This window comes from Physeter macrocephalus, chromosome 2 (genome assembly GCF_002837175.3).
Source record: "Physeter macrocephalus isolate SW-GA chromosome 2, ASM283717v5, whole genome shotgun sequence".
NCBI lineage: Eukaryota > Metazoa > Chordata > Mammalia > Artiodactyla > Physeteridae > Physeter > Physeter macrocephalus.
Genome location: NC_041215.1, coordinates 117,393,864 through 117,407,751, shown reverse-complemented (window position 1 = coordinate 117,407,751; position 13,888 = coordinate 117,393,864). Strand labels below are relative to the sequence as shown.

At 36.5% G+C, this 13,888-nt stretch overlaps 1 protein-coding gene across 2 annotated transcripts in view; it reads left to right on the top strand.

Moving 5' to 3' along the window:
• ABCA12 (ATP binding cassette subfamily A member 12) overlaps window positions 1-13,888 on the top strand; it is a 191,964-nt gene that overhangs the window by 80,548 nt on the left and 97,528 nt on the right. For both annotated transcript variants that reach the window (XM_024124681.3, XM_024124680.3), the window contains exons 4-8: window positions 460-551; window positions 2,565-2,662; window positions 5,500-5,676; window positions 7,610-7,788; window positions 11,172-11,284. In XM_024124681.3, the coding sequence (XP_023980449.1) occupies window positions 460-551; window positions 2,565-2,662; window positions 5,500-5,676; window positions 7,610-7,788; window positions 11,172-11,284 (659 nt within the window). The remainder of the gene's footprint in view (window positions 1-459; window positions 552-2,564; window positions 2,663-5,499; window positions 5,677-7,609; window positions 7,789-11,171; window positions 11,285-13,888) is intronic.

Genomic DNA, 13,888 nt, shown 5'->3' with positions numbered 1-13,888 from the left:
AGGCGCAGCGGCCATGGCTCACGGGCCCAGCCGCTCCGCGGCACGTGGGATCCTCCCGGACCGGGGCACGAACCCGTGTCCCCCTGCATCGGCAGGCGGACTCTCAACCATTGCGCCACCAGGGAAGCCCCCACCATCTTTTTAAAAGAAAAAATATACATCATAAATATTTTCAGTATTTAGCTCTAAAGTCCTTTTTTCTTTCTATAAGAGTGAAGTAAAAAATAAGTATTTTAAACCTTATCTAGGCCATTTTCTCTGAGTAAAAATTTACCTTGTAGAAGCCCTTATATATTCATTGGTATATGGTTAGGTGAGTTTTGTCATTAAAATCCTAGAAAGTAGATTAAAAATTTGAAAGTCCTAGGAGAGCCCCGGAATGTACCACATAATACATTGCTGTAACTAACTGAAATTAATGTGAGTGAAGTTATAGAGTTCTTGCTTTTTCTTCTCTAGTGAAATTCTGAGAAAGTCATCCAACCTGGAGAAGGACAGCAATTTATCACTCCAGAGCACTGAAGTTCCAGAAAAAAGGCACACATCACTGGGTAAGCTATCCTCTTCTGCACAGTTTAGAACAGGCCTTTTGGACCAACCAGTAAAGGTCGAATCTTTAAAAGTTATACTTTTAACTTTTCAAACAAAGATGGAATGCCTAGAATATCCCTAAGAGATCTAAATATTCCTTATGCTTGCCTGAGTGTGGTGGTGCAGTTATGCAAAGGTCTTGAGAATAATTGGAAATTGAGTTCGTACTGAAATACTCTCTAGGAGCAAAACCCTAAATGGTACTAGTATAATGTTGAGAATTACACGCTTTCCCAGAATTGACTAGGGACTCTTCAGTTGCCTGCAATTAGATGACACTGGGATGGTTAGAATGCCCATCAGTAAAAAAATGCTGGGTAGAATCTCAGAGATTCGTCCAAAAGTTACATTTTACAAATGAGGAATATGAGGCCCAACAAGGTTAAGCACCCTCCCTGTCCTAGACGTCCAGCTGACCTGGTACTAGAGCAGCTGCCAAGATGGGACTCTTCTAGCTGTAGTCTTCCTCCTCCCGCTCTACCACTCAGCATCACAGTCATTCATTCACAAGTGCTTGTGTACTTCTTTCATTCACAGCTGGGCCGGTGGCCCTGAGACAGTAATGTGCAGAATACCCACAGGCTGAGCTTGTTGAACCTTATGTCCAGGTGCTTTTGCTGCAGATGGACTTGAGAGATACTCATTAGAAGCCACAAATTGAGAGTAAACTCTCAAAACAGCAGAACTGTTTTATATTCATTAGCAAATATGTATTGGGTGCCTGCTATCATGTAGGCACTGCCTTAGGTACTGAAGATACATTAGTGAACAAAACAAAGATTCCTGTATGTCAGAATATGATTGGTGATCTGGGGGAAAAAAGGAGTACCTTTAAAAATGCCATGTGATATTTAAGATTCTATGATATTAACATTCCAATACAAGTTGATGGACCAAATGAAAAAAAGTCCTCTGTTATTGTAGTAGGAATATGGTGGTGAATGGTTTTGAGGAGTTAACGTGCTGTTGTGAATGATCTCTGGGTGTTTGGCTGAGTAGGTTAAAGCCTAGTAGAAATAAGATCATACTGTTGTGGTCCAGTAAGCTTTGCTTTGCTCAGTAGCCACAGATTATGTTTCTTAGCCTGGCCAGTCATCTCACAAATGTATTGCTTTGGTCTAGAGGAATCAGTTGGTAAATTCTTCAGCCCAGTGAGCATTTTAACAAAGCCTAGGCCCCACTGATGTTAGGTCGCTGTATCTTTGAATATTAAGATTCTTTGTTGTGAGGATAATAAAGTATTTCTGTACACAATTTATAAAAGTGAACACGCTGGCTTAGTGAACATCCATGCTACAGATCTGAACAAACTCTTCCAGCTAATGCTCCTAACCAGGAACACTCTGCCACATTATAAATAGTACTGGATGAGGCCACTTTGGGAATTACTTAATTAGCATATACTGTAGTCTGGACTAATTGCTTCCTCCCATTTATTTGATCTGAAATACCATTCAAAAACCACTTTGGGGAGGAGAGAATTTATGATCCTAAGCAGATTTTAGCCTCCCAATTGAATAATTTTTTAAAAAAAGCCATTATCACCAGATGTGCCTTGGCAGATCCTTTGAACAGATGTTGAGTATGACGGATCTGTGAAGCTAGTGGAGGCACCTCAAATCCTCTAGGCCTGAACAGAAATGAGTCAGTTTATTAGGCAATAATATTGGTGATAAAGTTTAACGATATAAACTGGAATGAAAGCAAATGACATCCAAAAATGATTGGAAAAAACCCAAAAGCAGACCAAAACCATCACAGTTTTATGTGAAAGGAAAAACTGATGGACTTTGCCATTTTGCCAATGTGAAACTTTCATGGAAGATGCATATTTGAGCATATTCTTGCTGTGGAGTATATGAGAGCATAAGTGATATTTATGGATTCTTATGTGAACCTGCCCGTGTGTGTGTGTGTGTGTGTGTGTGTGTGTGTGTGTGTAGTATGCTAATCTCTTCTTTCTTTTACAACAGCCACAGTATTTCCTAGTCCAAGTTCTGATTTGGAAAGTAATGGAACAGATACTTTCAATGGTAGTCAAGTGCTTGCCTGGATCCTTAGTTTGGAAAAGGTAATTTCACTCAGTTTTGTATGGACTCATAATAAAAAGCAGGTAAACAAATGCCTCTTAGATTGATAGAGGAATCTTCCAAATAGGAAGAGTATTCCCATTTGGAGTAATATCTCCGGGAGATTCTTTTCTTGGGAGCTTTTTCATAAAAAGCTTAATTTTGAAGCATTCTAAATTCCTTAAGGTCTTGGATATTTATTTACTTCCCTGTTAAGTCCCTTAATTGAACTTAAGATTTTCATTTAGTGAAAAATAGTGTGGCATTACATGTGATCTTTTAATTTCCTGAAGCAGGAAAGAAAAAATGCTGTATGAAAGCAGATGAAGCTTTAACACCCATCAGACTTGCTGCCTCATCTATACTAATAATGCTTTTGGAAAATTAGAGCTATAAAAAATATCTCCCCAAAGTAATAAAATCCCTTTCCTTAGCGTGGTTTAAAGGACTTACCTACGGATTTCCATCTGTTTACCAGTCTTCCACTTTAAGATTCCAGATTGCAGGATGATAAACATCATTTCTATCAGAGGTGTAAACTTGCAACCTATGAGCTGTATGTGTATGTGTGCACATGTACAAGGATTTTGAGAAATTGAATTTGAATGCCTTTAGGCAGAAGAGGTACTCTTCTGTCAGCTGCAATCCCCACTTTTCCTTATTGTCTTTTATCCAACCAGATTCATACATTTAAGTTATTTGGCTGGCCCATGGGCATGTGAATCCTGCTTTACATGATCTTCAGAAATTAAGAGGAGATCATTTTTAATATTTTGCCATGGAGAGACTACTACTCTCTCTCTCTCTCTCTAACTATCTATCACACACACACACATAAGAATTTTTAATAATATATCCATGTCTTATGTAGTAGACATTTCTTCCATCTGAAACATAGGGATATAACTGGTCTTTATTCATATTCCTGTGACTATAACCACTGCTGCTTAATATGTGTCTATTAGTTCCCCTTGAATTAACATTCTGTATAACTGAGGCATCTTGATAAACTTGTTTATGTCAATAAGCCAAAGAACAACACAAAAATGTATGTCAGGAAAGGGCACCATACCTATCAAGGCAGTTCTGCCAGTGCTGGTTGAAATATAAGACTTCCAGGGTCAGTCCAGTCTAGATTTTGAAAGTCTAGTTTATTTAATAGTTGAGGTACCTAAAGCACCCTGTGTAGCTGAGGAAGCCCCACCATGTGCCCACGTAATTCCAGTATAAAGCCTCCACAAATCATGCTAGGGTGCAAACTAGGTAAAGTTATTTTATTCCATTCTATTTCTTCTATATTGGTTCCTAGAAGCACACAGCCTTGCATTGTATCAGTTAAATTCTTTAATAACTAGAATAGCAGTGCTATTCTCAAAAATACCACTTTATTGTATCGAAACTCCCAGGTTCTCTTTCTCATACGGAATAAAATTTCAGAATTTTGTGAGGCAGCACAGAGTCATGTGTCCGATGGAGATAAGTCAAAAATGAATTTTCTGGGCTTCCCTGGTGGCGCAGTGGTTGAGAGTCCGCCTGCCGATGCAGGGGACGCGGGTTCGTGCCCCGGTCCAGGAGGATCCCACATGCCGCGGAGCGGCTGGGCCTGTGAGCCATGGCCGCTGAGCCTGCGCGTCCGGAGCCTGTGCTCCGCAACGGGAGAGGCCCCAACAGTGAGAGGCCCACGTGCCGAAAAACAAAAAAAGAATTTTCTATGTATAGATCATATTTTCAGACTGGTTGGGGCAGAAAAGGGATGTAAAAATTAGGATCACATATTGATGCCTCTGTCAGCAATCTCTCTGATTCCTTTTTCTTTCTGTTTACTGCTTTCTGCAACCCTTGCAAGAATAAGTAGAGAAATCATTCTGGGGTGAGTTTATATGTAATGTTAAGAAAGAGATGAGGATGAATGACTAGAAGACCTGGCACTTAAGACTATCTCCTGGAATAAGTGGAGCCTGTCTTGTTTCATTACATTTAGAAGTTGAATCACTGGAAGGTAGAGTGTAGATTTTATGATATAAAGGGAGGATGAAGTTAGCTAGCCCTCACCTCACAGGTTATAATAATTAATTACTAGGAAGGATGCATTAAATATTGCAACTAACTGTAATTGGCTCTATAAATATCTAAACAACTTAATGGTGAATGTGATCAATATTATAGCTGAAAATAGTGCTGCATCTGTTAACTGGTCTGTACTGTGAAATATATGGGGACTTCCGTTATGAAAATGCTTTCCAGTTATTGCCTTTGATAATTATATGCTTGTATGTATTTTCATATATGTGTTTTCTTTTTTCTTTATATGCATAATTCTTAAATGAAATAATTGCTTTGCAAATGAAACATAATCCATGTTTCTCCACTTCTCTAAACAAACATTGTTGGTCTTGAGACTAGATTCTGAAGCTCTTCCTTTTTGGAATTCTTCCAAAGATCCTGGCCAATTTCCCATGAAGTGTCACAAATTATTAGGACACCTAAGTCTCTGCTGTCAAATGTCCAGGAAAAGCTTAAGATTTTTAAGCCTAAAGATTTTTGTGAGACAAGATCTAGTACATTTAGGTTGTCTAGTCAGAGACAGGAAATGTGTTCAGTTAAAAAAATCATATGCAACTCTTTTAAATCATAAAGATGACAAGAGTTACCACACTCACACATTCTCTCAGTGACTTTTCATGGGTAAACCCACTGTATTTTAGTGTTAATTTAATAGTTGCTATAATGCAGGACCTTAAAATGGCTATTATGTAGACAGGTCAGTTTCCTTGATGACTAGGACACGTTAATATCTATATTTACTAACATTATTATCTCACACACATTGCTTTTACAGCAAAATTCGACTTCAGAAGATATACGAAGAGAACTGTGTGAGAGCTATCCAAGATACACTGCTGATTATGCCTTCTCTTGGACCACTCTAGGGAAAAATGTTTTTAACATATTTTGCCTGTCCAACATGACCCTTTTAGAGTCTTCTCTCCAAGAACTAACAAACCATTTCTCTCAGGTGAGTGTAAATATTTTAACATGATCAAGCTCTCATAAACAATAGAAAGAAGTGTATTGTTTCCATTGTCATATACACAGAGTGACTCAAAATGAATCAAAGAGCAAATGCGTAGCCCACATGGACTAGGAAATGCTGACTGAAATGTTGGCTCACCTTTGGCATGAATTCCTCACACAGAGATTCACATACAATGTCTAATTCTAAGTAATATGTCTATATGCTATTTAAATGTGCAGGACTGAAATTATGTTAATGTTGAACCAAAAATATTGCATTATGGTTAATGTGGAGACATCTTCGTAGATGAAATTTGACTTTGCTCTATGGTGAATGAAGATTGACTGTTTTCTCTGAGATATTTTATTTAAGTGAGATTACTCAGGATACAATGTAAGTTTAATAATTAAACTATCAGAGCCTTATAACTCTCAGAAGTTAGAATAATGGATAATCTTTAAAATGTTTCTTCTAAGGTCAAACCCAATTTAAAAATTTGATTTTTTAATGAAATAATATAATCCCTCTTTCCCAAATATTATATATTAAAACCAAGAACTTTATAATATGGAGTACTAATGACCATTTTCATATGCTAGTCTTAAATTAAGATGTGAAAATAAGACACTGATAATCTTCTTTTAATGAAACTCCACATACAATGAAAGTTCACAACAATATTCAGAATTCTCTCAAAATTTTCTAAACAGGAATAAATGAAACATGTCCACATCTAACATTTTTCCCCTTGATTCTCTGAATTTTATTGTAAGTAAGTGCAGAATGCTTAAATTACTCTTCAGTAATCTGAGTTTTCCAAATGAACTAGATTAGAGACACTGTTATAATAACCCCAATCCAATGTAGAGCACTTAAAACTCTATCTCAACAAACTCAGCAGTCACGTAGAATGTGTGGTTAAGAATATGTTGTTCAAAATCACATTTTCAGCGTGAAAGACCTTGAATTAAGACAGAACAAAAGCCTGACTTTACTAGTATGAATGAGCTTATTAAGAAGATTGTTTTGGGGGCTTCTCTGGTGGCTCAGCGGTTGCGAGTCCGCCTGCCGATGCAGGGGAACCGGGTTCGCGCCCCGGTCTGGGAGGATCCCCCATGCCGCGGAGTGGCTGGGCCCGTGAGCCATGGCCGCTGAGCCTGCGCGTCCAGAGCCTGTCCTCCGCAACGGGAGATGCCGCAGCAGAAGGAGGCCCGCATACCACAAAAAAAAAAAAAAAAAAAAAGATTGTTTTGGGTGGGAATATAATGAAGGTATTAGCTGGGTCCTGTGATTCAGAGCAAAAGTACAGGTCATGGTTTTCATTTATTTGTTTGCTTATAGTATAAGATATGATTATTACGTAGTCTATTCCCTGTAAATCATTATTATAACTGAAGTTCCTTGTATTCCAGCAGAACTTTGGAAATATTTTAAGTATGTATAATTATAATAGTAGAAATTTTCATATGTTTGTATGTATATGTATTCACACACATAAAATATATAAATTTTAAGGGTTTTCTATGCAAATAATAAATAATATAAGGTTTATTAATGGATATAGAGAAGATACGTCTGCAGATCCTAAACCAGATCCTAAAGAAAAACAAAAATATTACTCTGAAGCTAATTTTATTTTAAGAAATTAATTTTAATTTCCCAAACACAATTTAAAATATTTTGTATAAACAGTTTTGTTAACCAAACATTAAATATGCCAATTTCTGGAACTATAGGAAAGACTCTAATTATGTGTAAGAACATTTGAAATGGTTATATTTTTTCCATGTAAAAGATGACTTCAAACTGAATGAAAATCTGAAAGAATTACTTATATGAAAATCTAAACTTTTAATGTTTTCAAAGGCAGTTAGCCATGTGGTTACAGATGTTGAAGTCTCATTTCGCCCTGTTTGTGGTTTTATTTTTTAAGCTATCAAGTGATCCCAATAACCAGAAGACAGTGTTTCAGGAAATGGTCAAAGTGCTGTCCTTTTTCTCACAAGTGCAAGAGCAGACAGCTGTGTGGCAGCTTCTCTCCAGTTTTCCAAATGTGTTCCAGAATGACGTGACACTAAGAAATCTATTTGATGTTCTTCGAAGTGCAAACAGGTAAGAAAAAGTAAGAATTAAGGGGAATGTTACTGTTCATAAAGAAGTCTTTTTTTTTTTAATATTACCTTTAGGGTCACTGGTAGGTAGGTAATTTAAACACAGCAGATAATCCTTCAGCACCTTATTACAGATTTTGGCAACGAAAGTAAGTGTATTAGTTAAAGCAAAGGAGAAACACACATTGTGGTCATCAGGATTATTGACAGGTTTATGGGGAAACAAGGAGGAACACTAATCATAACATCTATAGTGTCAGTTGGTATCCCAGAACTTCTGAGAAAGATGGTAGAGCAGGACCAATGGTAGATTGGAATCTTGGCTCAGGCTCACTCAGGGACAACCAGGGCTCTGTGCATCTAGTATTTTAACTGTTCAAGAAGAAAATATTTCATTGGGTTTTGGTTGGTACTACACAGTAAAAAACAACCCCATTGGCTAGAGTTTACACCAAGCCACCCCAAGGGGGTTGGCCTCCCTCAGGTGCAGCCAGCTTACGCCTACATATTGGGTTGGCTTTATTTGACACAAATGACACAAAGATTTGAAAAATTTTGCAGAAGAAACCCTTTTAAAGCCTGCATTCCTCATAAAAGAGATCTGAGCATGGCCAGCATTCAGAGTTTGATGGACACATACTTAGGTTTTGGCTGTCTAGCTAATTTGGAAATGTGCATTAAACAAAACAACAACTACATTAACAACTAGCAGTTACTGACTGCCTGTTACATGCCAGACACTTTACTGGGCCCTTTATATATATCACATTGAAACTTACAACAGAACTATTATTTATTTTATAAGTGAGATAGCAGAAGGTTATAAAAATTAAATATTTGATGATCATGCAGCTAGGAGGGTTTGAACCTGGGTTTTTTAACTCCAGAACCCAGACTGCCTCTCTAATATGTCACTAAGAGCACAGTGGATTCCATTGCTAATGTCTGAAGTACCAGAAGAGTTTTCTCATCTTCTCTGGTAAGCTTCCAAGAGTTTATATTTGTTCAAAGACATTATAATAAGCCCTCATGTTGTTGCATTAATTTCATTTGATTCTCACAACAGTGCTTTGAGATTGAGACTACAGATATCCCCATTTTATAAAAGAGGAAACACACACTAGTTTTTTAAAGTTAAATCTTCTTTACTATTATTATTAAATTAACAGTATCACTAAAATCTGTAAATTCTTCACAAATGACTGTATTTTATCATCAAATCATTGGTTTATCTTACTCTTTGTTGATCAAGTAATATGGACAAATAAACCCCATAAAAAGGTTTTGAGGTTATTTACACCAGCAATTTTGCAAAGTTGTAAATTGTTGTGTAGTTCAGTCACCAAAACCAGATTATATAATGTTAAGATTATGACAGAGGTGAGCAAAAATGAGTAATCTCAAAAGTCAAGAATTGTATATGAAAAAACATACATGATATTCACCATTTATGAGGAAGAAGTTGTGCTGAGATATGAATCACAGAAACTCCTTTTTAAATTACCTTTACATATAAGGAGACTTGTTTTGGATAACTTCCATTTGTATGTGATGAAAAGGACAGAAAAACAAAATCAGTGAAGTGAAATAAAAGTATTTTGATCAGTAGTTTAAAGGATTTCAGAGAGGACGATGGTCAGGTGTCATTTTTAAGTCACATTTTGTTAGAAAAAGATGAATTAAGTCTTCTGACATTTTTACTAATGATATTAATAACAATAATGCTGACAGTTACAATGAGATTGCCAAGTGTTCAGTCTTTGAAGGTGTTACTTTGAGACAACAGATTAGCTGAGTCAAGCAGAAGGCCAAGCTGGGAGAAGGCTGGCAGAGATCTACAACTTCAGAACATTTAACTGGTCTCCATGGTGACCAGGGTTCAGAAGTAACTCAAAGTCTGAGAACCAGGAGATTCTTGGGGGAAAATATAAAAATGCCTGAGGTATTGACTGTTACGTATATAGAGCAGAAATGAAAAAAAATACAGCCATGCCCTGATGGCCAAACACACAGCTGTAAAAACAAGCTAACAGTGCTGTGGACTCAGTGCAGAAATGTCCTGTCCTCCTCCCGGCCATGTTGGGGCAAAGTGCCAGAGGCAAGACATAAAGTGGAAAGAACATAAACTTTGAAATTAGACAGAACCAGTTCTATTTATTTGGATAACCTCGTGTAAGTTATTTAACTTTTTGAACTTTAGTTTTCCTGTCTATAAAACAAAACAAATGAAAGTGACTTTATGGAACTATTAGAGAAGTAAATAAAATTATAAATATATATATGTTTATATATAGACACATATCTACTAGAAACTAGAGGATACTCTTAGCTCTCTAAATATTTTCATTCATAGCTAGGGAGCTAAAATTAAAATGACCTTAATTTAAATATTAAAAATTCCAAAAATATGGTAGAAAGTATATGCACATGCTGTTGCTGGAGTGAGCCTTCAGTTGATTAGGATACATATGGAAAAACTATCACCTAGTATGTATTACATTTAACTCCACAGTGGCAAATCCTTAACAAAGCCTTTTAAGTTACTACTCATGATGTATATTAAAGCATTGCCTCACGTATTTGTGAAATTCAGACATACTTGTACAATGCTAACATTTTTAAAACGTGCTAATGACAATAAGGGGATAAAAAAGGCATTTCTTAAGTCACTAGTTGGTTTTTTTGAAATATGGAATGAACTCCAGCATAAGTGAATTTGCTGATTGTTCATCCACAGTGTAGACTGCCCATCTTATTAATAACATAAAAATCATAGGAAGACAGTGGCAGTTAGTCTGGATATTAATTTTGAGCTACCCTTGGAGCAGTGCCTGTGGGCCATTTAGGGGATAGAATGCAGTCTTTAATTAGGGCAAGCTCCATTTTTTTTCAAAAACATTACCATTTGTTTACCTTTGTAAAGGTAAATATTTATCAAATGCTTAATTAATAATTATTCTTGAAACTGGATCTTTTATCTGGGCTTGATTTTTAATGAAAATAATTTCCAATATTTAATTTTTTCCTTTAATTAAAAACAAACAAAAAAGAAGTATCCTTTCACTGGAAGCTTCTATTTCTAACCACTTATTTTTAGGTCTTAACAAAGAAAAAAAAAATGACTTGAAATTCACTTCTTACTTTAAGGCCTTTTAGGTTTTAGAATCCTGGAACCCTGAAGTGCTCTGTATGGTTCAAGAACAGTTTGTTGGGATTTTGTGCATAAACAGACAAACAAGTAATTAGAGGACAAAAGCAGCATCTTGTTTCTTATGTTATAAGAATACTTTTCTATACTGTAGCTATTTTCTCCTTGAATAACCTTTTGTTTCTGTCTGCAAACCTTGAAATGCAATCTGGTTTAATTGTTTTTCAACTTGTTAGTGCGCTGCTGGCCATGCAGAAGGTTTATCCACGTGTTACAACTAACGAAGGTTTCAGAACTCTCAGTAAATCTGTTAAACATCTGCTTTACACTCTGGACTCCCCATCTCAAGGTATTATATTTCCATCTTCCTGTATTCAATTCTGTGTTGCAATTCTGTATTCAGTTCCATTAAAAATAAAAAACAAAGTACAAGTGAAGTAATCAGTTATGGATGGTATTATTCTTAGGTAGGGACATAAGCTACAACTAAACCTGGGTCTTTAGATAACCAAAGTCTGGAGACAAGGAGAAATGGCCAGAAAAGAGGCTGTGACTTTCTAGGATTTTTATTTTGGTAAAAATGATCTCACTTAGCTATATTATAAAGCTATGTTTATAGTTGGTATGAAAAATAAATATCAGAGTAAGGGAGTAAGCCTCAGCAAGTAGATTTCTACCACTACTTTTTGAACAGAAGCCTACACTGAATCGCAGTATCTTTGCCCTCATTTTCAAATTTTGTCTTTTTAGTCAGGATGAGTCTTTGGTAAAAATATACCCCTCAACCAGCCATCTTGAAAATGCATGATGGATATCAGTGCGTGAATAGATCAGTATAGCTCTACTGTCACTTATAGGTATAAGACAAACTATAGCATGTTGCTAGTGAATCAGAAAAAAATCACCTTTGCATATAGAGGATAGCGTTATATACCACACACATGGAAATGCACAGACACACACACAGCCATATACAGACAAACATTTAGGGCTGTAAGGAACAAATCCGTACTTCCCAAGTAAAATGTTTCCTTAGCGTTTACCTCTCCTGAATGAATTTAGAAATAGGCTTTCTCAACTGAGTTTGTCAGCTTTTAAATATGTAGACTTTACCTTTGGATTACTGATAAGTGTCCTGAGAGCATCAGGTCACAACCTGATTATTTATTACAAGATTTTTATTAGTTTTCATATGAATAGCAGGTTTGGAAAGGCTTTGAAGACTTCTCGAAGGAGGGTCTAACATACACTTGGATACCAATTTCTGTTAGTCTAGAACATTTTTTATATCATCAATTACAGAATTAATGGCTAGCTTGCAAGATTGATTGTTGTTAAATTCAATGGTCTTGACGAACATTAATGTTAAAAAAAAAACTTGCACTTTAAAAAAAGTCCAGACCAGAAAACCAGACAGTACAGTAAAAAACACTAATTATTTCCTCTGTATATTTTTGTATTTTCATTTTAAAGACTTGAGAACTTCAAGCTCTCCTACCATTCTTTTCCTTTTCATCTTCAGACTCACACCTTGTAATTGTAAAGTAGAGGGATGAAGTTGAAAATTTTTTTACAAAGGACAGAAGCTCCTCAGAGCCTTAGAAGCAAAAGAACCTGTCATTAACTGAGGCAGCAGAACACTTTTTTCTGTTGAACAGTACAACTAACTCAATTTTCAGTACTTAACAATGGCCATGTCTCATGTCTATGAATATGCTAATGATTTTGGCATGTATTAAGCCATGCCATTGGATAGTCAGGATGACAAGGAAATACATCAAGGAAATGTGCTTTTATTTTTAAAATTAGATGTGCTTATATTTGTTTGTTTTTTAATTTCCTACACGTGTGAATTTTTCAGTCTGAGGATACCAACGCAGCAGCATTAATGTCAATTCCTAAGTCATTAACCCTAAGCCCCTGCCTACCTGCCTGAGCAGAAATTTCATGGCCTTTGAAAAATCCTTCCAGGTATTTCTGGGAATCCTTCAGGAAACTCAAACTTGTTTTGAAGTACAGATACCTGCCACGTTGCCCAAGCAACCCGTGCTTAGTCTCCATGGTGTTTAGCAGTATTTGTGAACATACTTCTTCCCTTGGCTTTACACTCAGTAAACTGGAGTGGTATGGTTTCTTATAGCAGAGTTGCTTGGGTTCTCTCTAATGCATGACAGGGCTCAGATAGCTTTGAGGATCTCACTCCTCTCTTTCAAAGAAAAATAAAAGGGTAGTATTTTTTGTGTCAGTGATAAATGTTTTATTATCTTAAGTCCCTTCTATCATCAAAACAACTCTATGAGATAGTTATTATCCCATTTTGCAGACAAAGAAACTGAGGCAAAGGGAGGCTGGGCACTTTGCCTGTGTTATACATCCAGCAAGTGACTGAACTGAGATTTAGAGCCTAGATCTGTCTAAGCCCAAAGCCAGGTCCCCAAGCTCTTTGTTAGATGGCCTCTCTCATATTTACCATCTGGGACATATACACACACTATGATAGCTCACACAAGTACCTGCCACCACCAAACCTCAGAATGGCTCCATTTTCAGCCACTGATGGGGTTTGACTATTTGTGTCAGATTCTTTCTCACATGATACATTTTTTGATAGCCATTGCCCCATTCCTCTCCACACCACATGTCTATTTCTAATTCAGACTTCCCCACCCCATGTCTAGCTCTGATTCAACCCTGGTTATGAACATAGTTCAAGGTTTTTTCAGAAGCCTCCTCAGCAACCATGATACTACGGAGATGCTAATAAACACTTGGGAAGAAGCTTATCTCCTAACTTCCTGTTTTAAGGAGTCTAATTCTCAGCTCCACCCCACTGAGGATCCCTACTTCACAGTTTAGTATTTTCATTTATAAAACTGAGTTTTGAGCAAAGATTACCTTTTTGACTCATTGAAGTTTGCTATTTTGCAAAGTAGTAAATTACATGAAATTACAT